This window comes from Populus trichocarpa, chromosome 11, assembly GCF_000002775.5.
Source record: "Populus trichocarpa isolate Nisqually-1 chromosome 11, P.trichocarpa_v4.1, whole genome shotgun sequence".
Classification (NCBI taxonomy): domain Eukaryota; kingdom Viridiplantae; phylum Streptophyta; class Magnoliopsida; order Malpighiales; family Salicaceae; genus Populus; species Populus trichocarpa.
Window position 1 is genome coordinate 3,876,226 of NC_037295.2, and position 27,889 is coordinate 3,904,114.

A 27,889-nucleotide genomic window follows, 5' to 3' on the forward strand; every position below is an offset into this window, starting at 1 on the left:
ATTGGAGAGCAAGATTTGAGTTCCCTGAGAAGATATTGTTCTTGACATACGAGGAAATGAAGATAGACACCGCTGCTCATGTTAAGAAACTAGCTGAGTTCATGGGTTGTTCTTTCACCTTCGAGGAAGAGGAGGAAGGGGAGGTGCAAAAGATAATAAGCATGTGTAGTTTTGAGAAGTTGAGCAACTTTGAGGTGAATAAAAATGGGAAGCACCGTCCCGTCCGGACACATCAATTGCTATTCAAAATAGTTTATACTTTAGGAAAGGTGAGATAGGCGACTGGGCAAATCACTTGACACCTGAGATGGGAGCGCGTCTAGATGACATAATGGAGCGGAAGCTCAAGGGTTCAGGCTTGAAGCTGCCCAGGTGACCGTGCCTGGGGTCCCATTTGCATATGATTATTGCCGAAGTGGGTTCATCAAAAGGTGTTATCAGGATGTCGTGAAACAGCAACTGTGTATCCCAATAAATACCCTCTCTGTTCATAGCAAGTATTCACATTTTGTGAATCTTCCATGTCAATAAGCAATATTCTTTTGTGAATCTGTGTTTGTGACTTTCATTGATTTCCTTGCATGTTTGTAAGAATTCAAAATGGGATTCGTTTTTTTTTTTTATTTAACACAAGTGCATGCATTCCATTCATCAGTTTGATAAAAAATAAATTTACTCTAATATATAATATTAGAGTGTTTTCTTCACAGAAATTGCAGTGTGTTTTTCTTCACAGCTATACATGTTTGAAAAGAACCGAGACAACCATACATGAGGGTGGAGCAAAGACCAACCGAGACAACCATCCATTAAGATTGTTGAATTGCAGATCAAATGAACGTAGGCGGCACATCTACTGAAAGGATCTCGAAATGCCTTGTAATTGGTTAAAATAAAAGATCAAGATCTGTAGGAGAACTCGTGTTTTCCACTCCTAAAATAAGCCCAGTTGCCGGCTTCATTTGCAACAGAGACACATAAAGAATCTGAAAGCAGTTCTTATGCACTATCAGCAAAATAATTTGACCAGTCAGAATGATTTTTTTCCCCCTTACTAGGCTCAGATCACAATCCTTCTTACTTCAAACAAATCTTTTGGAACCGATATGTCGAGGGATGGCTTGATTTATACCGGAGATTTTGATGGAAACTTAAAGAAGCGTGGCTTAATTATACCTTGGATGCGCAAATTGATTACAGGGAAAAAATGACAGAAAGTGAGTTGCAGGGAATGAAAAAGGCATTTGTAAACTCAACACCTTTCAGGGCATCGTTCCTTGGTTTACTCCCTTTTATTTCTTATTTTGTTTTTCCTGCCATTGTCTAAGTTTTTCTAACTCGCAGTCTGGTCTCTGCAGAGAATGAGACAGCAAAAACGCTTTAAGAGAAGATATTCTCCGGCAACGGCATCAAACAGAAAAGTCTGACATCAACTAAGTGCGTGTTTGGCACTCCGGTTATGTTTACAGAAAAAACATCGTTGTCATGTGTTTGGTTACAGTCTAAACATAATTTTCTGTTTGTGAGACCCGTTATCATTTGCTTTTAAACCGCAAGATAACCAAAAGCAACTTCAAGCTGCCTTTTGTGTTGAGTTGCAAACTTTATAAACAAAGGCCACAAGAAAAAGAGCAGAAACATAGCAGTGAATAGTAAACAGTGGAGAGTAGCTCCCTCTCACCACCGGCATCCACCGTTTCCACCGCCAGCCACTGCTCTTCCTCTTCCCCTTCTCCTTCTCCTTTATCTTCTGCATTGTCCACTGTTCACGTTGCATGTGAACAGTGGAGAGCAGCTCACCACCGGCCTCCGCTGTTTCCACCGCCAGCCACTACTCTTCCTCTTTCCCTTCCCCTTCTTCTTCTTCTTCTACATTTTCCACTGTTCACATGAACAGTGGAGAGCATCTCCACTATTCATGGCCGGATTGGGTCTGACCCAAACCTAAATGCATTGGACTGGGTCCGACAAAGTAAAATAAAAAAATCTAAAAACATTTCTTAGATATTGTGTTTTATTTGAAAAACTAGTGTTTAAAATTATTCAATGACACTATATAATTATATTAGAAGGAGATCGCATGATGACATAGCATTTGCAGAATTTGATTGCAATCCCAATTTTGTTCCTAATGATATTTTACCTGATGTGATGATATTTTACCTGATGTTGGTATACATTCAAGAAGCCATGAAAACTGTAGTTCTTGTCGGATGGATTTCGTACGTGATTGAATTGCAAATAGTTTAATAAAACAATAAAAAATACTTTATATAAAGTATTGTTTATTTCATGATTTAATAGCAGTAGTTAAATCTATAATATTTCAATTAAAAACCATCAATATTAATATATGTTTTTTTTAATTATTTTATAACCTTAATTTGAAAAATATTCTTTAAACCAAACACATTAAACTACTTTTTGTTCAACCTCAATTTCAACCACAATTTTAACCAAATATATATTTTTTCAAACCAACCTCAACTAAAAGTAATTTTTATAAAACAACCTTTTCAAACTATAACCACAACAGCTACCACAATACCAAATACACACAAAGAAAACTGTACTGATAAGCAAGTTAAAGTGCCACCATTGATTTAGGATGTGCTTTAGATCTTATAAGGTGAAAGTAAAACACAAGGAAATGCATGCATGCACACCACTAATCTTTGATTCTGGCGAGAACAGTGATGACTACACTCAGAACCATATAGAATTACATTCCAAGATGAAGAAATTAATAACAGAGCAGTGCTATAAAGCTAAATGTGAGAACCAGAGATTAATAAGCAATGCTGAAAATTTTATCATGCATAAGATGAGAGAAGCACAGGACAGATTTTATCAATTCTATAGTTTTTCTTCAATAATAATAATATTTTTTAAAAATTTAATAATAATAAAAAAAAAAAACTCATGTTCCTTGGCTCTTTCTCTTGCCAAACTGAAGCTACCATAGTCAAATCCAAGTAACTTAGATGTCACGCTCTTGCTAAACCCAAGTTATTTGGGTATGACATCTCATGCTAGACTCATAGCATTCCAGATCAAAGGTGTTGATATCTAACAATAATACCTCACCCGAGCCCTAAGATGTGATTGCTTTTCTAGACCCGAGGGCCAAGGCACCAAGACACTATTCACTATAAGTCAAGTCAATGAATCAATCAATCGATTTTAAAGATCAAGTTTTTTTTTTAATAGAGAAACAAAACTTTTATTAACATTGAAATAACTCTTAAAATCTTAATAAAATTAATTTGAAGTAAAAATAATATTAAAAGAAATATTCAGAAGCACTTTTTGATTGTAAAATCAAACACACTAAAATCATGTAGATTTTCATTTAGACATTAAAATTCAAGAAGAAATTAAGTTCACAGTACTATTAATTCAATCGATGAAGGATTAGACCCAACTACTTTAGGGCCACCATTGACATTGATTACTTTGAATAATTTTAATTTATAGGCATAAAAAATTAATACATATCTTTAAGAGGATCAATTTTAGATTATCTCTCTCTCTCTCTCTCTATTTTTTTTTTGGTTTTCAAATATTTGACATTTTCGTTTAGATAAGCTCTAGTGTGTGTTTTTTTAAGATTATTTTAAATCATGTTTCTTGAAATGTCAAAAACATTTCATGGATTAATTTAACTTAATAACGCCAAAGAATTAGGAATTAAAACTGACAATTTCCACCATGTAAGAGTACCTAATTGAAAATTTACTTTCTTATCATTTACCTCAATTAAGCGGAAGCATGATCATGAGAAGGGATTTGGAGAAAGAATTATAAACAGAGAATAAGAGAAAATGTAATGTGTATAGATTTTCTTAATGAATTAATTATGATACAACAGAAGCTCATATATATATATATATATATATATATACATTCTAAACTAATCAGTTATGAAATGTTATTACAAATATAATTTGAATTTCAATTTTAAAATCATGATTAGTGCAGGTTTATCAATGCAGCAGAATATCCATCATAAACAAGAAGTTCACAGTTACAAAGTTTGAATCTTTGTAACTGTAACTCTCTTTTGAAACTCTCTTCTTGGTCTTCAATATCCGTTAGCTAGCTGGAGATGTAACAGTTACAAAGTTTGAATCTTTGTAACTGTAACTCTCTTCTTGGTCTTCAATGTCTGTCAGTTACAAAGTTTGAATCTTTGTAACTGTAACTCTCTTATGCTTAACATTCCCCTGCAAACTGATGGGGATAGGAATCACCATCAATTTGGACCGTAAAAACATAAACCTTGCTGTAGTATGACCTTTGGTGAAGACATCTGCAATCTGGTCATATGTTGAAATATATCGTACAAGAATATCCTTATTAAGAACTTTTTCACGGATGAAGTGATAATCCACCTCTATGTGCTTCGTTCGGGCATGAAAAACAGGATTAGAGGCAAGAGATATTGCACCTACATTATCACACCATAGTGTAGGAGGTGACGACAATGAAATGCCAAGATCTTGCAATAACATTCGAAGCCAATATAGTTCAGCAGTGACAAGAGCCATGGATCGATATTCGGCCTCAGTACTGGATTTAGACACAACACTTTGTTTCTTTGCACTCCAGGATATGAGATTTTGGCCTAGAAACACAACATAACCACTTGTAGATTTTCTATCATCAGGATTCCCAGCCCAATCTGCATCACAGAAAGCATCTAATGTTGTTGTCGATTGAGTGTAGTGAATACCATAATCAATTGTTCCTTTCAAGTAACGAAGAACTCTTTTGGTAGCAATCCAGTGTGGTTCTCGTGGAGCATGCATGAATTGGCATAATTGGTTCACTGCATAGCTGATGTCAGGTCTTGTTAAAGTGCAATATTGAAGAGCACCAATAACTTGATGATATTCAGTTGGATCATTCAATATCCGTTAGCTAGCTGGAGATGTAACACTTACAAAGTTTGAATCTTTGTAACTGTAACTCTCTTATGCTTAACATTTGGGAGGCACTTAGATTAGGCTCTTCTCTAGTCTTGAGAAGCAAAACCAATAGAGACGTGATTGCGCACTCCCTGAGCTATATAGTAAGTGGCTGCAAACAAATTGTCAGCACCAATTCAGGTCCGGAAAATTAAAGCATTGAAGCATAAAAGGTGACCTAACCTAATTAAGCAAATTACTACTTATTCCAGCATCACCTAGGAGTGAGACAGCCAGCCCATCCAGTGTCTACATGGTAAGGGAATAATTCCTTCAAGAATGCAGAGAAAATTATACTTGCAATACAACTATAAACGAGATGGTACAGTGCGGAAGGCAAGATGTTAAATCAATTGATCTTATTATAATACTGTGAAATATGATCAGGACAAAAAAATAAATAAAGAAAGAAAGAGTTGTTTATTTTACAATGATCGATATGATGCTTCTTTCCATGTGGAATCTTCGTCAAAGACTTGTTGAAAATGCCAAATTGTGATCCACTTTTGGCTGTGTCAAATGCATGGGTGGGGCTTCACACAGAGCTATTACCCCTTGTGTAAACTCAACGCCAGTTTTCATGAGTTCTTTGGGATTCTAACATAGTAAAAAAAAGAAAGATAAAATAACAAAGTGTAAAGAATATTTAGTGAAATAGATATTCGTGATTAATCAGTAGCAATTATTATATGCTGGCTCTCTCGGATTTACTGGACAGAAGATTTATTAAAAAGAGATGATAAAGGAGAAAGAAAAGAAAAGAAAATCTTCAAGGTATATCAAAACTCTGATAATAATATTATTGGTATTGTTAAAAAAATCTCGACAAGACAAATCGAAAAATAACAATGAAGGTCATCAATGACGATAAAAATAAGTCATACGAGTGGCCCAAGATAAGTGAGTTTTAATACTTTTGAACAGCTTGTATGATTCATTTTATTCACTATTTATAATCTTTTTTGATGCTGTTAAATTTATCTTGTAATGATGTTGATAATGTTATCATTATAATTTCAATGTATTTTTATTTTTATTATTATTTTTTGTTTTGCTCTCTCTCCTCTCTCATTGTAATTTATGAAGAGTAAGAGAGGGGAAAAAAGAAAACCCTAGTCTTCAAATTTAATCTGGCTGAATACTACTCTATCTCAATCTTATTCACTACTTTGTCAATGCAAAGTAGATTTTTCCTTAAATAAGATCTAATCCACCGGCGGATAGGTGATCAAGAATATTAAATTAGTGTAAAACTTGATTTAATTCAACATTATAATTAGAGGTGCTATAATAATGTGAAAAAAAGAATAAAAAAACTAGATGATGGCGACCACATATCAATAATTCCAGACATCACGTGGAGCACTTTCATCATCATTATTATTATTGGTATAATAATGTTTGTTGTATTATTTTTTAATTGTTAAGTTGTTTACTATATGTTAAAATTTCAAGATCTTCAAAGATTGGGAAGATCGGATCTAAAGTTACTATGGGACTGTCTTTATTTTCCTATTTGGATTTTTTTATTTATATTAAGAATTTAAATTTAATTAGTATTTTATTATTTAAAAATTTTAATGGTAAATTGATTCTATTAGTTAGGTAAATTTTAAATATAAATTATTTTTCTATACAAAATTTTAAATCTAGAACTAATATAAATAAAAATATTTAGTTTTTTTTTGTTCGAGGATTCATATTATTATTTAAATTTTTTTATAAATATTTAGAGATTTTTTCTAATTTCCTATGGTGTTAGGGATTATAACCTTAAGGTTTGGTTTGAAATAATGATGACAGTTATTTCTTAAAGTGTTTTTCACTTGAAAATACATTAAAATAATATTTTTTTTATTTTTTAAATTTTTTTTTGATATCAGCATATCAAAACAATTCAAAAACACCAAAAACTTAATTTGAAAAAAAATCAAAATTTATAAAAACCCCGGTTAAAATGTTTTACCAAACACTTCTTAGTTTTTAATATTAATACATCAAAACAATCCAAAAATATTAATTTAAAATTTTTAAAAACTCCGGTTGCGTTTGTAAGATGTGTTGCGGCTCTCAACTTGCTACAATGGCCTTTCTTTAATATTTTATTTACACCATTCATGGAACCCTCTTTGCCTTCCACACAAATCCCGGATTTTGGTGAAACTGCTAAGAGGAAAAATGAAGAGCTTTCCAAAGGCCATGCTAAAACTACAAAGAAGTGATCTCTACCTTTCCAGAAGTTAAAGGCTTTTGGGACGTTCCGCTCTTCTTGGGAAGACTCATGTCAGTTCAAGAACACTACAAGCCTCAATCCACTGATATATTTGTCGCCAGCTTTCCAAAAACGAAGGAAATCTTTGGTTAATGTTCTCTGAATCTCTCCTTTTCTCCTTCAAGAGTGAAATTTATGTGCCTTTCGTACCTTTTTACGTTAGAACATTTCATTTGTTCTTGTTTTCTAAATTGAGTCTTTTCTATGCGTTTTATTATTTTATTTATTGGGTATTTGAGAGTGTAGTAATAGTTATAATTTAAAGTGTTTTTATTCAAAAATATATTAAAATAATATATATTTTTAATTTTTTAATATTCATCTTTTGACAACATCACTCCAAAACATTAGAAAACATAAAAAAAAAAAAAAACAATTAGAAAACAATTAGAAAACGCAAGATTGCATCAATGCTAAATGCAATATATATATATAGGTGTGCGCGCGCGCGTGTGTGTGAGAGAGAGAGAGAGATCCACCTGTGTGTGAAATGCATAGTGATGTTCCACAGCGAGCCATTATCTATTATGTAAAATCTCTGAGAAATGTCATAGATCAATTGGTCGATATAGCAAATTGATAGGTTAAAGCTGCTCATAATCAATACCTCTAAAAGATTATCTTTGGTGGAGATGAAAACTTTTTGATATGTAAATAAGTATTTTAAAAAAAATTAAATATTCTATAAAGAGATGTTCTGAAAATACAAATGCAGTAGAGAATTGGAGATTGTGAATCTTTATTATGAAGGTCTCATGATATATTTATAGCTCGAATCTTGTCATTTTGTGAAAATAAGAGTTTGCAGTGTAATTAACCTGATAACATTTAATGAGGAATAAATATCATTTACATGATGGGAATATGGTGGGTCCTCGAAGGAGTTTTATACACCTTAAAAGGTATCAGAAAATTAGAGTTTAAGATATCAAGTGTAGCTGAGCTTATAGAGATCAAGTTCTTTCTTGAGATTAAATCCAAGGGAGGTTTGTCATTCCCCTTGACATGCCAAGGAAGAATGGTTATTATCTTGGACTTGGTTGGTTGCCAAATCCAAGCATCTTGGGCATGACATGCGTGCCAGATCCACACTACCTTGAAGTTGGAGCACTACTAAGTCCAAGCGCCTCGGGTCTGACATGCATGCCAGACTTATACTACGCTGGACTTGGTGCATTACTAAGTCCAAATGCCTTGGGTCTGATATGCCTGTTAGACCTATATTATCTTGGGCTTGACGCATTACTATATTCAAGCACCTTGAACTTAATTAATTGTCAAGTCCATGCATCTTAGATTTAGATCTAACATATACACTAGACTCATATTACATTGAATCTAGCGCATTACAAAGTTATAATGCCTTGAATTAAGTATATGTGCCACATCCATACATTTTAAAAAACCAAACGAAAACTAAATAAAAAGTTGACTCATCGCTAATCTATAAATACTATCTACATAATGGCCTTAGTTGATATCTTCTACCGCTTACTACATTTACTTGAATAATGAAAATGTTTTTTTTTTTTAATGGAAAAGAGATTTTAACTCCATCTTCAATTACTATATAAATGTTTCCTTGGGTTTTGAAAACGCAATCATGCTAAAAATTTATTATCTAATATAAAATAAAATGTATTTGTTTTTATATTTTAAAAATGTTTTTTTTTTAATTTTTTAATTTTCATCTTGTTTTGATGTGTTAATATTAATAATAAATTTTAAAAATAAAAAAAATATTATTTTAATATATTTTTTAAATTAAAAATATTTTAAAAAATAACTATTACAACATTAACGAATAAGATTTAATATAAAAAACATTCTAATTGCATCAGCTGAGAGGTGATCAACAATACCGCATTCCCGAACTTCACATCCCTATATTAATGGATTGTGTTGTGGGCTCCACGCCATTTAAAGCTTGTAAGAGAAACCACACCTCTAAATAGAAACCACACGATCACGCTAAAAGATTTGCTATCGAATATAATATGAAATAAAACTCAATTGCATCAGCGGACATGTGATCAATAATATTAAAATAAGGTAATAGTTGATGGGCCACAAATTAAACCAGCTCTCAACTCGCTACAAATAGCTGCCATGGCCTTTCATTCTACCTTATATTTTCATTTTTTACATTAATGGAATCCTCTTTGCCTTCCACCCAAATCTTGGATTCTGGTGACAGTGCAGAGAGGAAAAATGAAGCTAAAAATTACAATGAAGTGATGTCCACCTTTCCGAAAGTTAAAGGCTTGAATGGGTATGATTATTACCTGTACCAAGGCTTTTGGTACGCTCCCTTCTTCTTGGAAGGACTCTTGTCTGTTCAAGAGCGCTTCAATCCTCAATCCACTGATATATTTGTCGCCAGTTGTCCAAAAACTGGCACAACTTGGCTTAAGGCCCTCACTTTTGCTATTTTCACACGATCCCGTTTAAGTGGTTCAACAACTAGTTCTTTACTTACCAAGATGCCACATGACTGTGTTCCTTTTTTGGAATATCACCTTGCTCAAAACCCCAGTAATCGGGACTTGGCAATTCCTCTGGTATCTACTCATGTTCCTTGCACTTGTTTACCTAAATCTATCATTTCTTCTTGTTGCAAGATTATTTACATTTCCAGGGACGCAAAGGATGCTTTTGTTTCTTTGTGGTACTTTCTTGCCAGGCTGCAAATGTCGAAAAATGTTGAACCTCTTCCTCTGGAAGAGGCATTTGAGTTGTTTTGCAATGGAATTGCAAATTTTGGACCATATTGGGACCATGTTTTAGGGTATTGGAGAGCAAGCTTCGAGTTCCCTGATATTGTTCTTGACATACGAGGAAATGAAGAAAGACACCGCTGCTCATGTTAAGAAACTAGCTGAGTTCATGGGTTGTTCTTTATGTTGCATTAAACTCAATCTAGAAGGTTAAGGAAGGCAACCACCACTTGCAGCCACTAGCTGTCACCGCCTAGCCGCCAGCCGTCTTCATACTTGAAAGTTGAATTATCTTGTTTTTGAATTCTGTGTATAAATAGATAGCTAAGTGGATGTTATTCTGTGTGGAAAGAGAAGAAAGAAACACTAGAGAGAAAGAGAGAGGGAGTGTGTAGCTTTTGTTTAATTATTGTAAGCTTTTATTGTTGAAATAAAACAGTGTGTTTTATCTCTTCTGAGTGTTTCAAAGCCACCACCAGTGGTTTCTCCCACCAACAATTGGTATCAGAGCCTCGTTCGTCACAAAACACAAGTATTTTGGGAGATACACGAATTTTCAAAGTTGTCAAAAACAATTTTTGATCATTCCACAGTGTAGAGCTCATCCATACGAACTCACTGGTGCAAAAATCAGCTTCATCGGAGCCCGAGGTGATCCCCACGCGCCTCCTGAAATTCCGGTAACTGTAGCCCAGTCTCACCCACGCGCTCCAGAGGTTGAAGACGAGTGTCGTCCACGCGCGCCATATTCGAGCCGATCCCCAGCCGAGCCGATCTTTAGCCTCAGCCGAGCCGATAGAATATTCCCCAGAATATTCCCGGTTCAACCCCAGCGAACCGCCTAACGTCCAGAATCGGTTTTCAGACCGGTTCAGCCTATTTCTGACCCATTTTCATCCAAGTCAGGCCGGTTCCCTACTGTTTTGAGCATTCTGGATCCATCTACGGTGTCTGTTTTGCCAAATTCAACTCCCAGAAGGTGATATAGTCATTCAAAGAGCAAAATGACTACAGAAAATGCACAAACACTCATCCCGAAGCTGACCAAAGACAACTATGATAGTTGGTGTATCAGATTGAAGGCATTTCTTGGTTTACAAGAGTGTATAGAGATTGTGCAATATGGTTATGATGAACCAGAGTCTAAAGAAGTAGAAGATACTTTAAATGAGGCAGAAAAGCAAGTCCTCAAAGCAAATAGAAAGAAAGACAACAAAGCAAAGACCATAATCTATCAAGGTCTTGACGAAGCTATATTCGAAATTATTGCTTCCGCAGAAACATCAAAAGAGATATGGGAGGCTCTCCAACAAAAATACAAAGGTGCTGACAGAATCAAGAAGATTCGTCTCCAATCTTTGCGAGGTGAGTTTGAATTATTGCAAATGAAGGCCTTAGAATCTATTTTTGACTATCACACAAGAATTATGGTGATAGTCAATCAGATGAGAAGAAATGGAGAAGCCCTCACAGATGCTCGGATTACAGAGAAAATTTTGAGATCCCTATATCCAAAATTTTATTTTGTTGTTGTCGTTATTGAAGAGTCCAAAGAAGTGGACAAGTTGATGGTGGATGAGCTTATGAGTTCTTTGCAAGCTCATGAGCAAAAGATCGTGAAAAGAAATAGAGATAAGGCAATTGAGCATGCCTTACAAGCAAAGTTGTCTCTCAAAGACAGATATGAGCAAGGGGAGACTTCAATAAGTGGATATACCACTCAAGGAAGAAGTCCACAAAGACGAGGAGGATTTCAGCAATTCCAAGGAAGAGGATCTTGGAATACAGGTTTTAGAGGAAGAGGTGGCAGATATACCACTAGAGGAGGCCGAGGACAACAATCATTCACTCCTAAAGGAAGAGGAGGCGGTTACAATAACCGTGACAAGAGGAATATCCAGTGTTATAAGTGCAATCAATTTGGGCACTATAGCATTGAATGTCAAAGGAAAGCTCCATTAGAGGTACGTGAGCATGCAAACTATGCAGAGGAGGATGCCAACAGCAGAGGAGCAGCTGCATTATTTGTCCAACAAGGACTTGACAAGAATCAAGAGAATATTTGGTATCTTGATTCTGGAGCCAGCAATCACATGTGTGGCCAACGAGATCTATTTGGCGATCTAGATGAGACCATACAAGGTCTAGTCACCTTTGGAGATACATCAAAAGTTCCATTCAAAGGTAAAGGCAACATCCCAATCAAGTTGAAGAATGGCGATCATAGCTACATCGCCAATGTCTACTATGTCCCAGCCATAAAGCAAAACTTGGTGAGCATAGGTCAACTTCTGAAGAAAGGTTATACACTTTTCATGAAGAATTGTCATCTGACAGTTACAGACTACAATGGGAGATTAATTGCCTATGTGAAAATGTCCAAGAATAGGATGTTTCCTTTAAACATCCAATATGATGCAGCAAAGTATTTGAGTGCCATCACCAACAGTGAAGAGTGGCTTTGGCACCTGAGGCTTGGACATCTGAATTTCACAAGTCTGAAGATGCTAGCAAGCAAGAAGATGGTCAAAGGTATGCCCCACATTGATCATCCAGATGAAGTCTGTGAGAGTTGTGTCCTCAGCAAACATCACAGATCCAATTTTGCCAAAGAAGTCAACTGGAAAGCAAACAAGCCACTGGAGTTAGTGCACACAGATGTGTGTGGTCCCATAAAGCCTATGTCGACTGGACCAAATAGGTACTTCCTTACTTTCATTGATGATTTTAGCAGAAAGACGTGGATATACTTTCTGAAGAGGAAGTTAGAAGTGTTCAATTGTTTTAAAGATTTTAAAGCAATTGTTGAGAAGCAAAGTGGCTATAAGATCAGAACCGTGAGATCTGATCAAGGTGGAGAATATACAGCAAATGACTTTGAAGCCTTTTGTACACAACAAGGCATCAAACATCAGACAACACCAGCTTATACACCACAGCTGAATGGTGTAGCTGAAAGAAAGAATCGAACGATTCTTGACATGGCGAGAAGTCTACTCAAAGCAAAGAAGCTGCCCAAACAATACTAGGCTGAAGCTGTATCATGTGCAGTGTATCTACTGAATCGCTGCCCAACCAAAAGTTTGCAAGCTGTCACTCCACAAGAAGCATGGAGTGGTCACAAACCAAGTGTTACTCATCTTCGAGTCTTTGGTTGTGTGGCATATGCAAAGATCCCAGATGCAAGAAGGACCAAACTCGATGATAAAAGCGAGAAATGCATCTTTGTCGGATATGGTGAGAGAAAGATGGGATACAAGCTGTATAATCTCATCACAAAGAAGGTAATTATGAGTAGAGATGTTATCTTTGAAGAAGATAAAACATGGCAATGGAAGGATGACCAAGAAGCAGTCAAATGGATCAGCACTGATTTGATCCTTGAAGATGAAGTGGAAGTACCACCAGTACTTGCAGAAGGTCTGATATTACCGGCAGATGAGCCACAAAGTTCGGTACACAGATTCCCTGTATTCAACAGGAGAAACACACCAGAATCATCATCAGCATCCTCATCAGAAGGACCAAGAAGGATGAGAAATCTAGACGAGTTGTACGATGCCATGCAAGTCATGGAAGATACAACTCTATTTTGTTTCTTTACAGATACTGACCCACTTAGCTTCAATGAAGCTATCAAAGAAGAGAAGTGGATATAAGCAATGGATGAAGAAATACATGCTATTGAGAAGAATGACACCTGGAAGCTGACTAATCTACTAGAAAACAAGAAAGCAATAGGTGCCAAATGGGTCTATAAGACAAAGAAGAATGCAAAAGGAGAAGTGCAAAGATACAAAGCAAGATTAGTAGCAAAAGGCTACAAATAAAGAGAAGGCATTGACTATGGAGAAGTATTTGCTCCAGTAGCCCGGCTAGAGACAATCAGACTGATGATCTCACTAGCTGCACAACATAGATGGAAGATCTATTAACTCGATGTGAAGTCAGCATTTCTGAATGGCTTCCTAGAAGAAGAGATCTATGTTGAACAACCACTTGGATACATCGAAGCTGAAAATGACGGCAAAGTATACAAGTTGAAGAAAGCTCTCTACGGTTTGAAGCAAGTTCCGCGTGCTTGGAATACCAGAATTGACAGGTATTTTCAAGAAAATGAATTTGAAAAATGTCCATATGAACACGCAATATATGTGAAGAAAGAAGCAGATAACAACATATTATTTGTGTGCCTATATGTTGATGATTTGCTATTCACCGGCAACAACCCAACCATGTTTGAAGCCTTCAAGAAAAGCATGGTACAAGAGTTTGAGATGACAGACATTGGTCTGATGGCACACTTTCTTGGCTTAGAAGTGGTGCAGAAAGAAGAAGGGATTTTTGTATCCCAAAGCAGTTATGCCAAAGACATTCTTGAAAGGTTCAAGATGGAAAGCTGCAATCCGGTATCAACTCCAGTTGAGAATGGAGTAGAATTGAGGAAGAGTAAAGTTGGAAATGTTGATCCAACTTACTTCAAAAGCTTAGTAGGAAGCTTAAGGTACTTGACATGTACCAGACCGGATATACTCTACGGAGTTGGTCTTATCAGCAGATACATGGAGACACCAGACCAGTCTCACTTGAATGCAGCCAAGAGAATTCTTCGCTACATCAAAGGAACAATCAATGAAGGTATGTTTTATACCTCAAGTACAAACTTCAATCTTGTTGGCTACTCGGATAGTGATTGGGGTAGAGATCTGGATGAAAGGAAAAGCACAACAGGGTTTGTCTTTTTCATGGGAAATACATTTTTCACATGGTCATCCAAGAAGCAATCGATAGTAACGTTATCAAGCTGTGAAGCTGAGTATGTTGCTGCCAACTCAGCTGTATGCCATTTAATATGGTTAAGAAATATGCTGAAGCATTTGGGATTTCCTCAAGAAGATCCCACAGAGATTTATATTGATAATCGATCAGCGATTGCATTAGCAAAGAACCCGGTGTATCATGAACGAAGTAAACACATTGATACACGTCAACACTTTATCCGAGAGCATATAAAGAACAAAGAAGTCGAGCTGATATCCTGCAAGACAAATGATCAAGTTGCAGATATCTTTACAAAGCCATTGAAGGGAGAAACATTTATCAGACTGAAGTTCATACTTGGCGTGACATCCCTCGATTAAGTTTAAAGGGGGGATTTGTTGCATTAAACTCAATCTAGAAGGTCAAGGAAGGCAACCACCACTTGCAACCACCAGCTGTCACCGCCCAGCCACAAACCGCCCAGCCGCCAGCCACTAGCTGTATGCCGCCAGCCTCCAGCCGCCAACCGCCTTCACACTTGAAGGTTGAATTATCTTGTTTTTGAATTCGTGTATAAATAGGTAGCTAAGTGGATGTTATTCTGTGTGGAAAGAGAAGAAAGAAACACTAGAGAGAAAAGAGAGGGAGTGTGTAGCTTTTGTTTAATTATTGTAAGCTTTTATTGTTGAAATAAAACAGTGTGTTTTATCCCCTCTGAGTGTTTCAAAGCCACCACCAGTGGTTTCTCCCACCAACACTTTCACCTTAGAGGAAGAGGAGGAAGGGGAGGTGCAAAAGATAATAAGCATGTGTAGTTTTGAGAAGTTGAGCAACTTGGAGGTGAATAAAAATGGGAAGCACCGTCCGGACACATCAATTGCTATTCAAAACAGTGTATACTTCAGGAGAGGTGAGATAGGCGACTGGGCAAATCACTTGACACCTGAAATGGGAGCACGTCTAGATGACATAATGGAGCAGAAACTCAAGGGTTCAGGCTTGAAGCTGCCGAGGTGAATGTGCCTAGGGTCCCATTTGCTTGTGATTATTGCCGAAGCGGGTTCATCAAAAGCTGTTATCAACATCTCGTGAAACAGCAACTGTGTATCCCAATAAATACCCTCTCTGTTCATCTCTTGTATTTCCCAGCAAGTATTCACATTTTGTGAATCATCCATGTCAATAAGCAATGTTCTTTGTGAATCTGTGTTTTTGACTTTCATTCATTTCCTTGCATGCTTGTAAGAATTAAAAATTGGATTCGTTTTTTTTATTTATTTATTTAACACAAGTTCATGCATTCCATTAATCAGTTCGATAAAAAATAAATTTACTCTAATATATAATATTAGAGTGTTTTCTTCACAGAAATTGCAGTGTGTTTTCTTCAGTTATACATGTTTTAAAAGAACCGAGACAACCATCCATTAAGATTGTTGAATTGCAGATCAAATGAACGTAGGCGGCACATCTGCTGAAAGGATCTCGAAATGCCTTGTAATTGGTTAAAATAAAGATCAAGATCTGTAGGAGAACTCGTGTTTTCCACTCCTAAAATAAGCCCAGTTGCCGGCTTCATGTGCAACAGAGGCACATAGAGAATCTGAAAGCAGTTTTTATGCACTGTCAGCAGAATAATTTGATCAGTCAGAATGATTCCCCCCCTCTAGGGCTCAGATCACAATTCTTCCTTGAAACAAATCTTTTGGAACCGATATGTGGAGGGATGGCTTGATTTATACCGGAGATTTTGTTGGAAAATTAAAGAAGCATGGCTTAATTTGTACCTTGGATGCGCAAATTGATTAGAGGGAAAAAATGACAGAAAGTGAGTTGCAGGGAATGAAAAAGGCATTAGTAAACTCAACACCTTTCAGGGCATCGTTCCTTGGTTTACTCCGTTTTATTTCTTATTTTGTTTTTCCTGCCATTGTCTAATGTTTTTCGAACTCACAGTCTGGTCTCTGCAGAGAATGAGAAAGCACAAATTCTTTAAGAGAAGATATTCTCCGGCAATGGCATCAAACGGAAAAGTCCGACGTCAACTAAGTGCGTGTTTGGTGTTGCGGCCGTGTTTACAAAAAAACATCGTTGTCATGTGTTTGGTTACGGTCTAAACACAATTTTCTATTTGTGGGACCCATTACTATTTGCATTTAAACTGCAAGATAACCGGAAGCAACTTCAAGTTGCTTTTTATGATTAGTTGCAAACTATGTTATAAACAGAGGCCACAAGAAAAAGAGCAGAAATAGAGCAGTGAATAGTGAACAGTAGAGAGCAGCTCCCTCTCACCACCAACCTCCACCGTTTTCACTGCCAGCCACTGCTCTTCCTCTTCCCCTTCTCCCTTTCACGTGAACTGTGGAGAGTGGAGAGCAGCTCACCACCGACCTCCGCTGTTTCCATCGCCAGCCACTGCTCTTCCTTTTCCCCTTCTCCTTTTCACGTGAATAGTGGAGAGTGGAGAGCAGCTCACCACCGACCTCTGCTGTTTCCATCGTCAGCCACTGCTCTTCCTCTTCCCCTTCTCCTTCATCTTTTACGTTCTCCACTGTTAATGTGAACAGTGGAAAGCAGCTCATTACCGGCCTCTGCCATTTTCACCGCCAGCCACTGCTCTTCCCCTTCCCCTTCCCCTTCCCCTTCGTCTTCTGCATTCTCCACTGTTCACGTTGCATGTGAACAGTGGAGAGTAGCTCACCACCGGCCTCCATTGTTTCCACCGCCAGCCATTGCTCTTCCTCTTCCCCTTCTCCTTCTCCTTCATCTTCTGTATTCTCCACTGTTCACGTGAACAGTGGAGAGCGTCTCCACTGTTCATGACCGGACCGAGTCAAACCCAAACCTAAATGCATTGGACCGGGTCCGACCCATTAAAATTAAAAAAAAAATCCAAAAAAATTTCTTAGATATTGTGTTTTATTTGAAAAACTAGTGTTTAAAATTATTCAATGGCACTACATAATTATATTAGGAGATCGCATGATAACGTAACATTTGCATAATTTGATTGCAATCCCAATTTTGTTCCTAATGATATTTTACCCAATGTGATGATATTTTACCTGATGTTGGTGCACATTCAGGAAGCCATGAAAACTATAGTTCTTGTCGGATGGATTTCGTACGTGATTGAATTGCAAATAGTTTAATAAAACAATAAAAAATACTTTATATAAAGTATTGTTTATTTCATGATTTAATAGCAGTAGTTAAATCTATAATATTTCAATTAAAAACCATCAATATTAATATATGTTTTTTTTAATTATTTTATAACCTTAATTTGAAAAATATTCTTTAAACCAAACACATTAAACTACTTTTTGTTCAACCTCAATTTCAACCACAATTTTAACCAAATATATATTTTTTCAAACCAACCTCAACTAAAAGTAATTTTTATAAAAACAACTTTTTCAAACTATAACCACAACAGCTACCACAATTCCAAATACACACAAAGAAAACTGTACTGATAAGCAAGTTAAAGTGCCACCATTGGTTTAGGATCTGCTTTAGATCTTATAAGGTGAAAGTAAAACACAAGGAAATGCATGCATGCACACCACTAATCTTTGATTCTGGCGAGAACAGTGATGACAACCATATAGAATTACATTCCAAGATGAAGAAATTAATAACAGAGCAGTGCTATAAAGCTAAATGTGAGAACCAGAGATTAATAAGCAATGCTGAAAATTTTATCATGCATAAGATGAGAGAAGCATAGGACAGATTTTTCCCTCAAATGATTAACTAGAATACGAGTTGCACTTCAATTTTAAAGCAACATATATAAGCTCTTGATTTTTTGTGAATAGCTGAAAGATGAAACAATCATACAAGCTCACACCTCTATAACAGAGTGACAGTTCATGGTGACCTCAAAGACTGCATCAAGTCCTCCAAGCTCTCGTAACTTTTCCTTAAAGTCCCCCCCCAGTCTTCCTTGCCATGCCAGATGTATCTGAATGAATGCAACCCATACAGTGAAATAAATAAGCAATCAGAAAAGGAGAGAGAGAGCTGTGTGAATAAAGAATTGTCACAAAACTAGATGATGCCGACCACATATCAATAATTCGAGACATGACGTGGGGCACTTTCATCGTGATTATTGTCTGTACAATAATGTTTGATGCATTATTTCTTGTTAAGACTTTTTAGGTTGTGAAAAGTCCAAGATGTAGCTTTTGATTTTATCATTTATATTAAATTGAAATTTTGACATAAAATTCTAAAGATTTTGTGGTTAAAATTTCAAGATCTTCGAAGAAAGACCTTTAAATAAGGATTTAAAGTTATTATGAGATGGTCTTTATTTACCTATTTAGATTTTATTTATTTATATTAAAAATTTTAATTCAATTAGTATTTTACTATTTAAAAATTCTAATAATAGATTGATTATATTAATAATACAAATTATTTTTCTATACAAAATTTTATTTCTAGAATTAATATAAATAAAAATATTTAGTTTATTTTTTTGTTCAGGATTCATATTATTATTTAGATTTTTTATAAATATTTAGAGATTTTTTTTATTTTGCTACTGTGTTAGGACTATAACTTTAAGGTTTGGGTGTTTGGGAAAGTTATAGCGGTTACGTTTTAAAGTGATTTTTATTTAAAAATACATCAAAATAATATATATTTTTTATTTTTAAAATTAATTTTTGACATCAAAACAATGCAAAAACACCAAAAAATTAATTTGAAAAAAAATTAAAATTTTTGAAAACCTTGATTAAAATGTTGTACCAAACACCCTCTTAGTTTTATCTTATTTTTTAAAAAATAATTCTTAACATTAGCAATCAAAACAATCTAAAAACAAAAAAATAATTTTAAAAAAATCAAAATCTTTAAAAACTCCCGTCTAAATGTTTCCTTTTAGTTTTATCATTGTTGCACTGCGTAATGATGCTCAAAAGGAAATAGTTGATATAGCCGTACTTGGGGTATTTAAGAATGTGATAGCGGTTACTTTTTAAAATGTTTTTCGTTTAGAAATGTATCAAAATAATATTTTTTTTATTTTTAAAAAATTATTTTTGATATCATCATATCAAAATGATATGAAAACACTAAAAAAATATTAATTTAAAGTAAAAAAAATAAAAAAAAATTAATCTTTTATTAAAATATTTTTGAAATACAGAAATACTACGAGCTCTCAACCTGCTACAAATAACTGCTGCAATGGCCTTTCTTTAATATTTTACTTACACCATTCTGCAAAATATTTTCTTTTGTACATCCATGGAACCCTCTTTGCCTTCTACACAAATTCAAAGTCCATGCTAAAAACTACAAAGAAATGATCTCTACCTTTCCAAAAGTTAAAGGCTTTTGGTACTTTCCGTCCTTCTTGGGAACACTCATCTCAGTTCAAGCAATCCACTGATATATTTGTCGTCAGCTTCCAAAAACGAAGGAAATCTTTGGTTAAGTTAAAACTCCTTTTCTCCTTCAACAGTGAAATTCACGTGCCTTTCACACCTTTTTAAGTTCGAACATTTCATTTGTTCTTGTGCTCTAAATTGAGTCTTTTTTGTGAGTTCCATTATTCTATTGTGTTTGGTTTAGCTTTTGTAGTTGAGGTTGTGGTAGGGTACAACCCATTTATGTACAAAACTCAACCACAAAAGCTAATTTTTCTTGTTTTTTATGGCTTTTTTAGTGGGTTCCACACTCAACCTCAACCTCCATCTCAAATACAAATACACACTAAAAGATTAGAAAACGCAAGATTGCATCAATGCTAAAAGCAATTTCAATCTCAATGTGTGTGTCAAATGCATGGTGATGTTTCATGATATGTTTGTTTTGACGTTTCAAAAATATTTTTTTTAAACTGAATTTTTTTAATTTATTTTTCGCTTCAAATTAATATTTTTTGTTTTTTCAGATTATTTTGATGTACTGTTGTTAAAAATAATTTTTTTAAAATAAAAAATATTATTTTAATACATTTCCGAGCAAAAATCACTTTAAAAAATAATTGTTATTACACTTCCAAACACATCTTTAAAAGGACAAAGTTATGGAGTTGAGGGCTCTAAATATTCCTCAAAATATCTGGCCTCAAAGCTATTATCGAGTCTTAAAGCTTTTGCTTTTTAAAAATGTTTTTAAAAGATTGATTTTTTTTATTATTTTTTTTACTTTAAATTATATTTTTTTTTTTATGTTTTTATATTGTTTTGATGTAAAAAATAAATTTTAAAAATAAAAAAATATTATTTTAATATATTTTTAAATAAAAAAATATTTTAAAAAACAATTACAGTAAAATAACAAATAAAATATTAATATGAAATAAAATCTAATTCTACCAGCAGACAGCTGATAAGAATACTAAAAGAGTGTAAATTTTGACTTAATTCAATATTTCAATTATTAGAATTTGGGGCAGCGTAACAGTGTCAAAGAAAATGTCAGAAAAGTAAGGAAAACAGTACAAATACCTTGGATGATGGTGACCAAATATTTGTAATTTGAGACATCTCGTTCTTGAAAAGAATAGTTAATAGTGCCAATAATATTTTTTTTTATTCACGTGACGGGTGAGCTTGTGTGTATCTCGATTAATTCCCACGAATCCTGAAATTAACGATCAGGTAAGTTTCCAGTGGTCATCAATATTAACAACCATATGGCTCGAACCTGAGACCACAAGGAGGAGCAAACCTCTTGATCTCAAACTCTTACTATTAGACTGCCTATTAGATGGTTAGTGCTAATAATTAATCTGCTCTTGACTTGCTACAAATAGCTGTCATGATCACATATTCAAAAAACACTAGTTTATAAATTCTAAGGGTATCTCAACTAGTTAGACTTTAAGTATGTTTTCCAATAATTATGAGTTCGAGTCCTTTTAAGATAATTGAAGGTTTACACGGCGTTAACTTCAGGACCCATAAAATTAATCGAGATATATACAAGTTGATTCAGATAACCATATTAATTTAAAAAAACAAACACTAGTCTAGAAAAGCAATATACAAGGTGATTTTTTAGTTGACTAGTTGAATCTGATTTTTATAAAAAGTAATATTTTAGAAGATAATTTTTAATAATTTTAGATTTTTTAATATATAAATATCAAAAATAAATTTTAAAAAATAAAAAAATATTATTTTAATATAATTTTAAATAAAAAAACATTTGAAAAAACAATTAATAGTATACTCTCAACTACCCCAAAATATAGGATTAAATTGGATTGCGGGTTCCCCACCATTTAAAGCTTGCAAAGAAGGATTTGAAACACAATCACCCTAAAGATTTGCAAATGGAATATAATATAAAATAATACCCAATTGCATCAGCGGACATGTAATCAATAATATTAAAATACGGTAAATTTTGATTTAATTCAATTATTGGATTCTAGGCAGCGTGACAATGTCAGAAAATCTTGGATGATGGTGACCAAACATATCAGTAATTTGAGACAACACGTTCCCGAAAGGTAATAGTTGATGGTGCCAAAATTTAAACCAGCTCTCAACTCGCTACAAATAGCTGCCATGGCCTTTCATTCTACCATATATTTATTTTTTAACTTTCATGGAATCCTCTTTGCCTTCCTCCCAAATCTTGGATTCTGATGGAAGTGCTGAGAGGAAAAATGAAGCTACAAATTGCAATGAAGTGATGTCCACCCTTCCAAAAGTCAAAGGCTTGAGGGGGGATGATTATTACCTGTACCAAGGCTTTTGGTACGATGCCTTCTTCTTGGAAGGACTCATGTCTGTTCAAGAGCACTTCAATCCTCAATCCACTGATATATTTGTCGCCAGTTTTCCAAAAACTGGCACAACTTGGCTTAAGGCCCTCACTTTTGCTATTTTTACACGATCCCGTTTAAGTGGTTCAACAACTAGTTCTTTACTTACCAAGATGCCACATGACTGTGTTCCTTTGTTGGAAAATGACCTTGCTAAAAACCCCAGTAATCGGGACTTGGCAATTCCTCTGCTATCTACTCATGTTCCTTACAGTTGTTTACCTAAATCTATCATTTCTTCTAGTTGCAAGATTATTTACATTTGCAGGGACGCAAAGGATGCTTTTGTTTCTTTGTGGTACTTTCATGCCACGCTGCAAAGGTCGAAAAATGTTGAGCATCTTCCTCTGGAAGAGGCTTTTGAGCTGTTCTGCAATGGAATTGCAAATTTTGGACCATACTGGAACCATGTTTTAGGGTATTGGAGAGCAAGCTTGGAGTTCCCTGAGAAGATATTGTTCTTGACATACGAGGAAATGAAGAAAGACACAGCTGCTCATGTTAAGAAAGTAGCTGAGTTCATGGGTTGTTCTTTCACCTTAGAGGAAGAGGAGGGAGGGGAGGTGCAAAAGATAAAAAGCATGTGTAGTTTTGAGAAGTTGAGCAACTTGGAGGTGAATAAAAATGGGAAGCACCGTCCGGACACATCAATTGCTATTCAAAACAGTGTATACTTCAGGAGAGGTGAGATAGGCGACTGGGCAAATCACTTGACACCTGAAATGGGAGCACGTCTAGATGACATAATGGAGCAGAAACTCAAGGGTTCAGGCTTGACGCTGCCCAGGTGACTGTGCCTGGGCCCCGTTTGCTTATGATTATTGGCTCAGTGGGTTCATCAAAAGCTGTTATCAACATCTCGTGAAACAGCAACTGTGTATCCCAATAAATACCCTCTCTGTTCATCTCTTGTATTTCCTAGCAAGTATTCACATTTTGTGAATCATTCCATGTCAATAAGCAATGTTCTTTTGTGAATCTGTGTTTGTGACTTTCATTGATTTCCTTGCATGCTTGTAAGAATTCAAAATGGGATTCGTTTTTTTTATTTATTTATTTAACACAAGTGCATGCATTCCATTAATCAGTTTGATAAACAAAAAATTACTCTAATATATAATATTAGAGTGTTTTCTTCACAGAAATTGCAGTGTGTTTTCTTCACAGTTATACATGTTTTAAAAGAACCGAGACAACCATACATGAGGGCGGAGCAATGACCAACCGAGACAACCATCCATTAAGATTGTTGAAATGCAGATCAAATGAACGTAGGCGGCTCATCTGCTGAGAGGATCTCGAAATGCCTTGTAATTGGTTAAAATAAAGATCAAGAACTGTACGAGAACTCGTGTTTTCCACTCCTAAAATAAGCCCAGTTGCCGGCTTCATGTGCAACAGAGGCACATAGAGAATCTGAAAGCAGTTTTTATGCACTATCAGCAGAAGCTGAGAATGAGAAAGCACAAACTCTTTAAGAGAAGATATTCTCCGGCAATGGCATCAAACAGAAAAGCCCGATGTCAACTAAGTACGTGTTTGGCGTTGCTGCTACGTTTATAGAAAAACACCGTTGTCATGTGTTTGGTTACTGTCTAAATACAATTTTTTGTTTGTGGGAGCCATTACCTTTTGCATTTAAACCGCAAGATAACCAGAAGCAACTTCAAGCTGCCTTTTGTGTTGAGTTGCAAACTGTGTTATAAACAGAGGCCACAAGAAAAAGAGCAGAAACAGAGCAGTGAATAGTGAACAGTGGAGAGCAGCTCGCTTTCACCACCGGCCTCCGCCGGCCACTGCTCTTCGTCTTCTCCTTCTCTTTCATCTTCTGCATTCTCCACTGTTCACATGAACAGCGAAGAGTGGAGAGCAGCTCACCACCGACCCCTGCTATTTCCACCGCCAGCCACTGCTCTTCCTCTTCCCCTTCTCCTTCGTCTTTTACGTTCTCCACTGTTAATTTGAACAGTGGAGAGCAACTCACCACCGGTCTCCGCTGTTTCCACCGCTAGCCACTGCTTCTCCTCTTTCCCTTCTCCTTCTCCTTCTCCTTCTCCTTCATCTTCTGCATTCTCCACTGTTCATGGCCGGACCGGGTCCGGCCCAAACCTAAATGTATTGGACTGGGTCTGACCTAGTAAAATAAAAAAAATCAAAAACAATTTCTTAAATATTGTGTTTTATTTGAAAAACTAGTGTTTAAAATTATTCAATGACACTACATAATTATATTAGAAGGAGATTGGATGATCACGTAGCATGTGCAGAATTTGATTGCAATCTCAATTTTTTTTCCTAATGATATTTTACCTGATGTGATGATATTTTATCTGATGTTGGTGCACGTTCAGAAAGCTATGGAAACTGTAATCCTTGTCGAATGGATTTCGTACATGATTGAATTGCAAATAGTTTAATGGAACAATAAAAAATACTTTATATAAAGTATTGTTTATTCATGATGTAAAAACAGTAGTTAAATCTATAATATTTCAATTAAAAACCATCAATATTAATATATGTCTTTTTTAGTTATTTTATAACCTCAATTTGAAAAGCATTCTTAACCAAACATATTAAATTACTTTTTGTTCAACCTCAATTTCAACTACAGTTTTAACCAAACATATATTTTTCCAAACTAACCTCAACTAAAAATGCTTTTTATAAAACAACCTTTTTCAAACCACAACCACAACAACTACCACAATACCAAACACACATAAGTTCAAATAGGAATGAATTTATTATCAGGGATGATGACTCAATTTAGAATAAGTAAATCACAAGAAGACTTCGATATACAAAAGAAACTGTACTGATAAGCAAGTTAAAGTGCCACCATTGATTTAGGATCTGCTTTAGATCTTATAAGGTGAAAGTAAAACACAAGGAAATGCATGCATGCACACCACTAATCTTTGATTCTGGCGAGAACAGTGATGACAACCATATAGAATTACATTCCAAGATGAAGAAATTAATAACAGAGCAGTGCTGTAAAGCTAAATGTGAGAACCAGAGATTAATATTAAGCAATGCTGAAAATTTTATCATGCATAAGATGAGAGAAGCACAGGACAGATTTTTCCCACAATTGAATACGTGAATTGAGCACAGATTTCCCAGTTGCAAACTGTTCCTAATTTCTCAAATGATTATCTAGAATACGAGCTGCACTTAAATTTTAAAGCAACATATAAGCTCTTGATTTTTTGTGAATTGCTGAAAGATGAAACAAACATACAAGCTCACACCTCTACAACAGAGTGACAGTTCATGGTGACCTCAAAGACAGCATCAAGTCCTCCAAGCTCTCGTAACTTTTCCTTAAAATATAAAAACAAAACAAACAGGCTAGGAGCTCTCAACCCTGCTACAACTAACTGCTGCAATGGTCTTTCTCTAATATTTTACTTACACCATCCTGCACAATATTTTCTTTTGTACATCCATGGAACCCTCTTTGCCTTCTACACAAATTCAAAGCCCATGCTAAAAACTACAAAGAAATGATCTCTACCTTTTGGGAAGACTCATCTCAGTTCAAGCAATCCACTGATATATTTGTCGTCAGCTTCCAAAAACGAAGGAAATCTTTGGTTTATGTTCTCTAATAACTCCTTTTCTCCTTCAACAGTGAAATTTACGTGCCTTTCACACCTTTTTACGTTCGAACATTTCATTTGTTCTTGTGCTCTAAATTGAGTCTTTTTTGTGAGTTCCATTATTCTATTTAAAAGATTAGAAAACGCAAGATTGCATCAATGCTAAATGTAATTTCAATCTCAATGTGTGTGTCAAATGCATGGCGATGTTCCATGATGTGGTGTTTCAAAAATATTTTTTAAAAAATTGAATTTTTTTTATTTATTTTTTTCTTTAAATTAATATTTTTTTGGTTTTTTTGGATTATTTTGATGTACTGTTATCAAAAATAATTTTTTTTAAATAAAAAAATATTATTTTAGTACATTTCCGAGAAAAAACACTTGGAAAAATAAGTGCTACTACACTTCCAAACACACTCTTAAAATGACAAAGTTATAGAGTTGAGGGCTCTAAATATTCCTCAAAATATCCAGTTTTAAGGTCTCGGAGCTATTATCGAGTCTTAAAGTTTTTGTATTTTAAAAATACTTTTAAAAATTGATTTTTTTTAATATTTTTTACAATAACAAATAAAATATTAATATGAAATAAAATCTAACTCTACCAGCAGACAGCTGATAAGAATACTAAAAAAGTGTAAATTTTGACTTAATTCAATTATTAGAATTTGGGGCAGCGTAACAGTGTCAAAGAAAATGTCAGAAAAGTAGGGCAAACAGTACAAATACCTTGGATGATGGTGACCAAATATTTGTAATTTGAGACATCTCGTTCTTGAAAAGAAAAGTTAATAGTGTCAATAAATTTTTTTTTTTATTTATGGGAAGGTATCAGGTCAGCTTGTATGTACCTCGATTAACCCTCACGGATTCTGAAGTTAAAGACCAGATAAGCCTCTAGTGATCATCAATATTAACAACCACATGACTCGAACCTGAGATCTCAGGGGAAGCAAACCTCTTGATCTCAAAATCTTACTATTGAACCACCGACTAGATGGTTAGTGCTAATAATTAATCTGCTCTCAACTTGCTACAAATAGCTGCCATGATTACATATTCAAGAAACACTAGTTTATAAACCCTGAGGGTAACTCAACTAGTTAGACTTTGAGTATGTTTCTCAATAATCATGAGTTCGAGTTCTTTTAGGGAAACTGGATGATTACATGGTCGTTAACTTCAGAACCCGTGAAATTAATCGAGGTACATACAAGTTGGTTCAGATACCCACATTAATTAAAATAAAAAAAGAAACACTAGTCTAGAAAAGCCATCTACAAGGTGATTTTTTAGGTGACTAGTTGAATTTTTTTATATAAAAAATAATATTTTAGAAGATAATTTTTAATAATTTTAGATTTTTTTATGTATAAATATCAAAAATAAATTTTAAAAAATAACAACATATTATTTTAATATAATTTTAAATAAAAAAACATTTGAAAAAAAAATTAATAGTATACTCTCAACCACCCCAAAATATAGGATTAAATTGGATTGCGGGTTCCACACCATTTAAAGCTTGCAAAAAAGGATTTGAAACACAAATCACACTAAAGATTTGCAATGGAATATAATATAAAATAATACCCAATTGCATCAGCGGACATGTCATCAATAATATTAAAATACGGTAAATAATATGAAATAATACCCAATTGCATCAGCGGACATGTAATCAATAATATTAAAATACTGTAAATTTTGATTTAATTCAATTATTGGATTCTAGCCAGCGTGACAATGTC

At 34.8% G+C, this 27,889-nt stretch overlaps 2 protein-coding genes across 14 annotated transcripts in view; both read left to right on the forward strand.

Annotated features, from left to right (window-relative positions):
• The window catches only part of LOC7485446 (flavonol sulfotransferase-like), a 67,788-nt gene that overhangs the window by 38,327 nt on the left and 1,572 nt on the right, over positions 1-27,889 (forward strand). For 5 of the 13 annotated variants that reach the window (XM_052445653.1, XM_052445654.1, XM_052445652.1 and 2 more), the window contains one exon: positions 350-713. The exons of 2 other annotated variants lie outside the window; for them this stretch is intronic. In XM_052445653.1, coding sequence (XP_052301613.1) covers positions 350-362 — 13 coding nt within the window. In that variant the 3' untranslated portion in view covers positions 363-713. Of the gene's footprint in view, positions 1-269; positions 714-15,710; positions 15,916-23,314; positions 23,330-27,889 lie in introns of those variants that run through there. 6 more of the 13 variants (XM_052445657.1, XM_052445656.1, XM_052445661.1 and 3 more) reach the window with 4 other exon arrangements.
• Positions 9,364-10,412, forward strand: LOC18102986 (cytosolic sulfotransferase 11-like). The gene is made up of 2 exons (XM_052445663.1): positions 9,364-9,803; positions 9,881-10,412. The coding sequence occupies exons 1-2, from the start codon at positions 9,393-9,395 to the stop codon at positions 9,947-9,949; spliced, it is 480 nt and encodes a 159-aa protein (XP_052301623.1). The 5' UTR covers positions 9,364-9,392; the 3' UTR covers positions 9,950-10,412.

Excerpts from the sequence above, each read along its gene's own strand:
- LOC18102986 (XM_052445663.1), top strand. The coding sequence starts at position 9,393 with ATGGAATCCTCTTTGCCTTCCACCCAAATCTTGGATTCTGGTGACAGT. Across the intron at positions 9,804-9,880 it reads GGGACTTGGCAATTCCTCTG|GGACGCAAAGGATGCTTTTG; the intron begins GTATCTACTCAT and ends TTACATTTCCAG.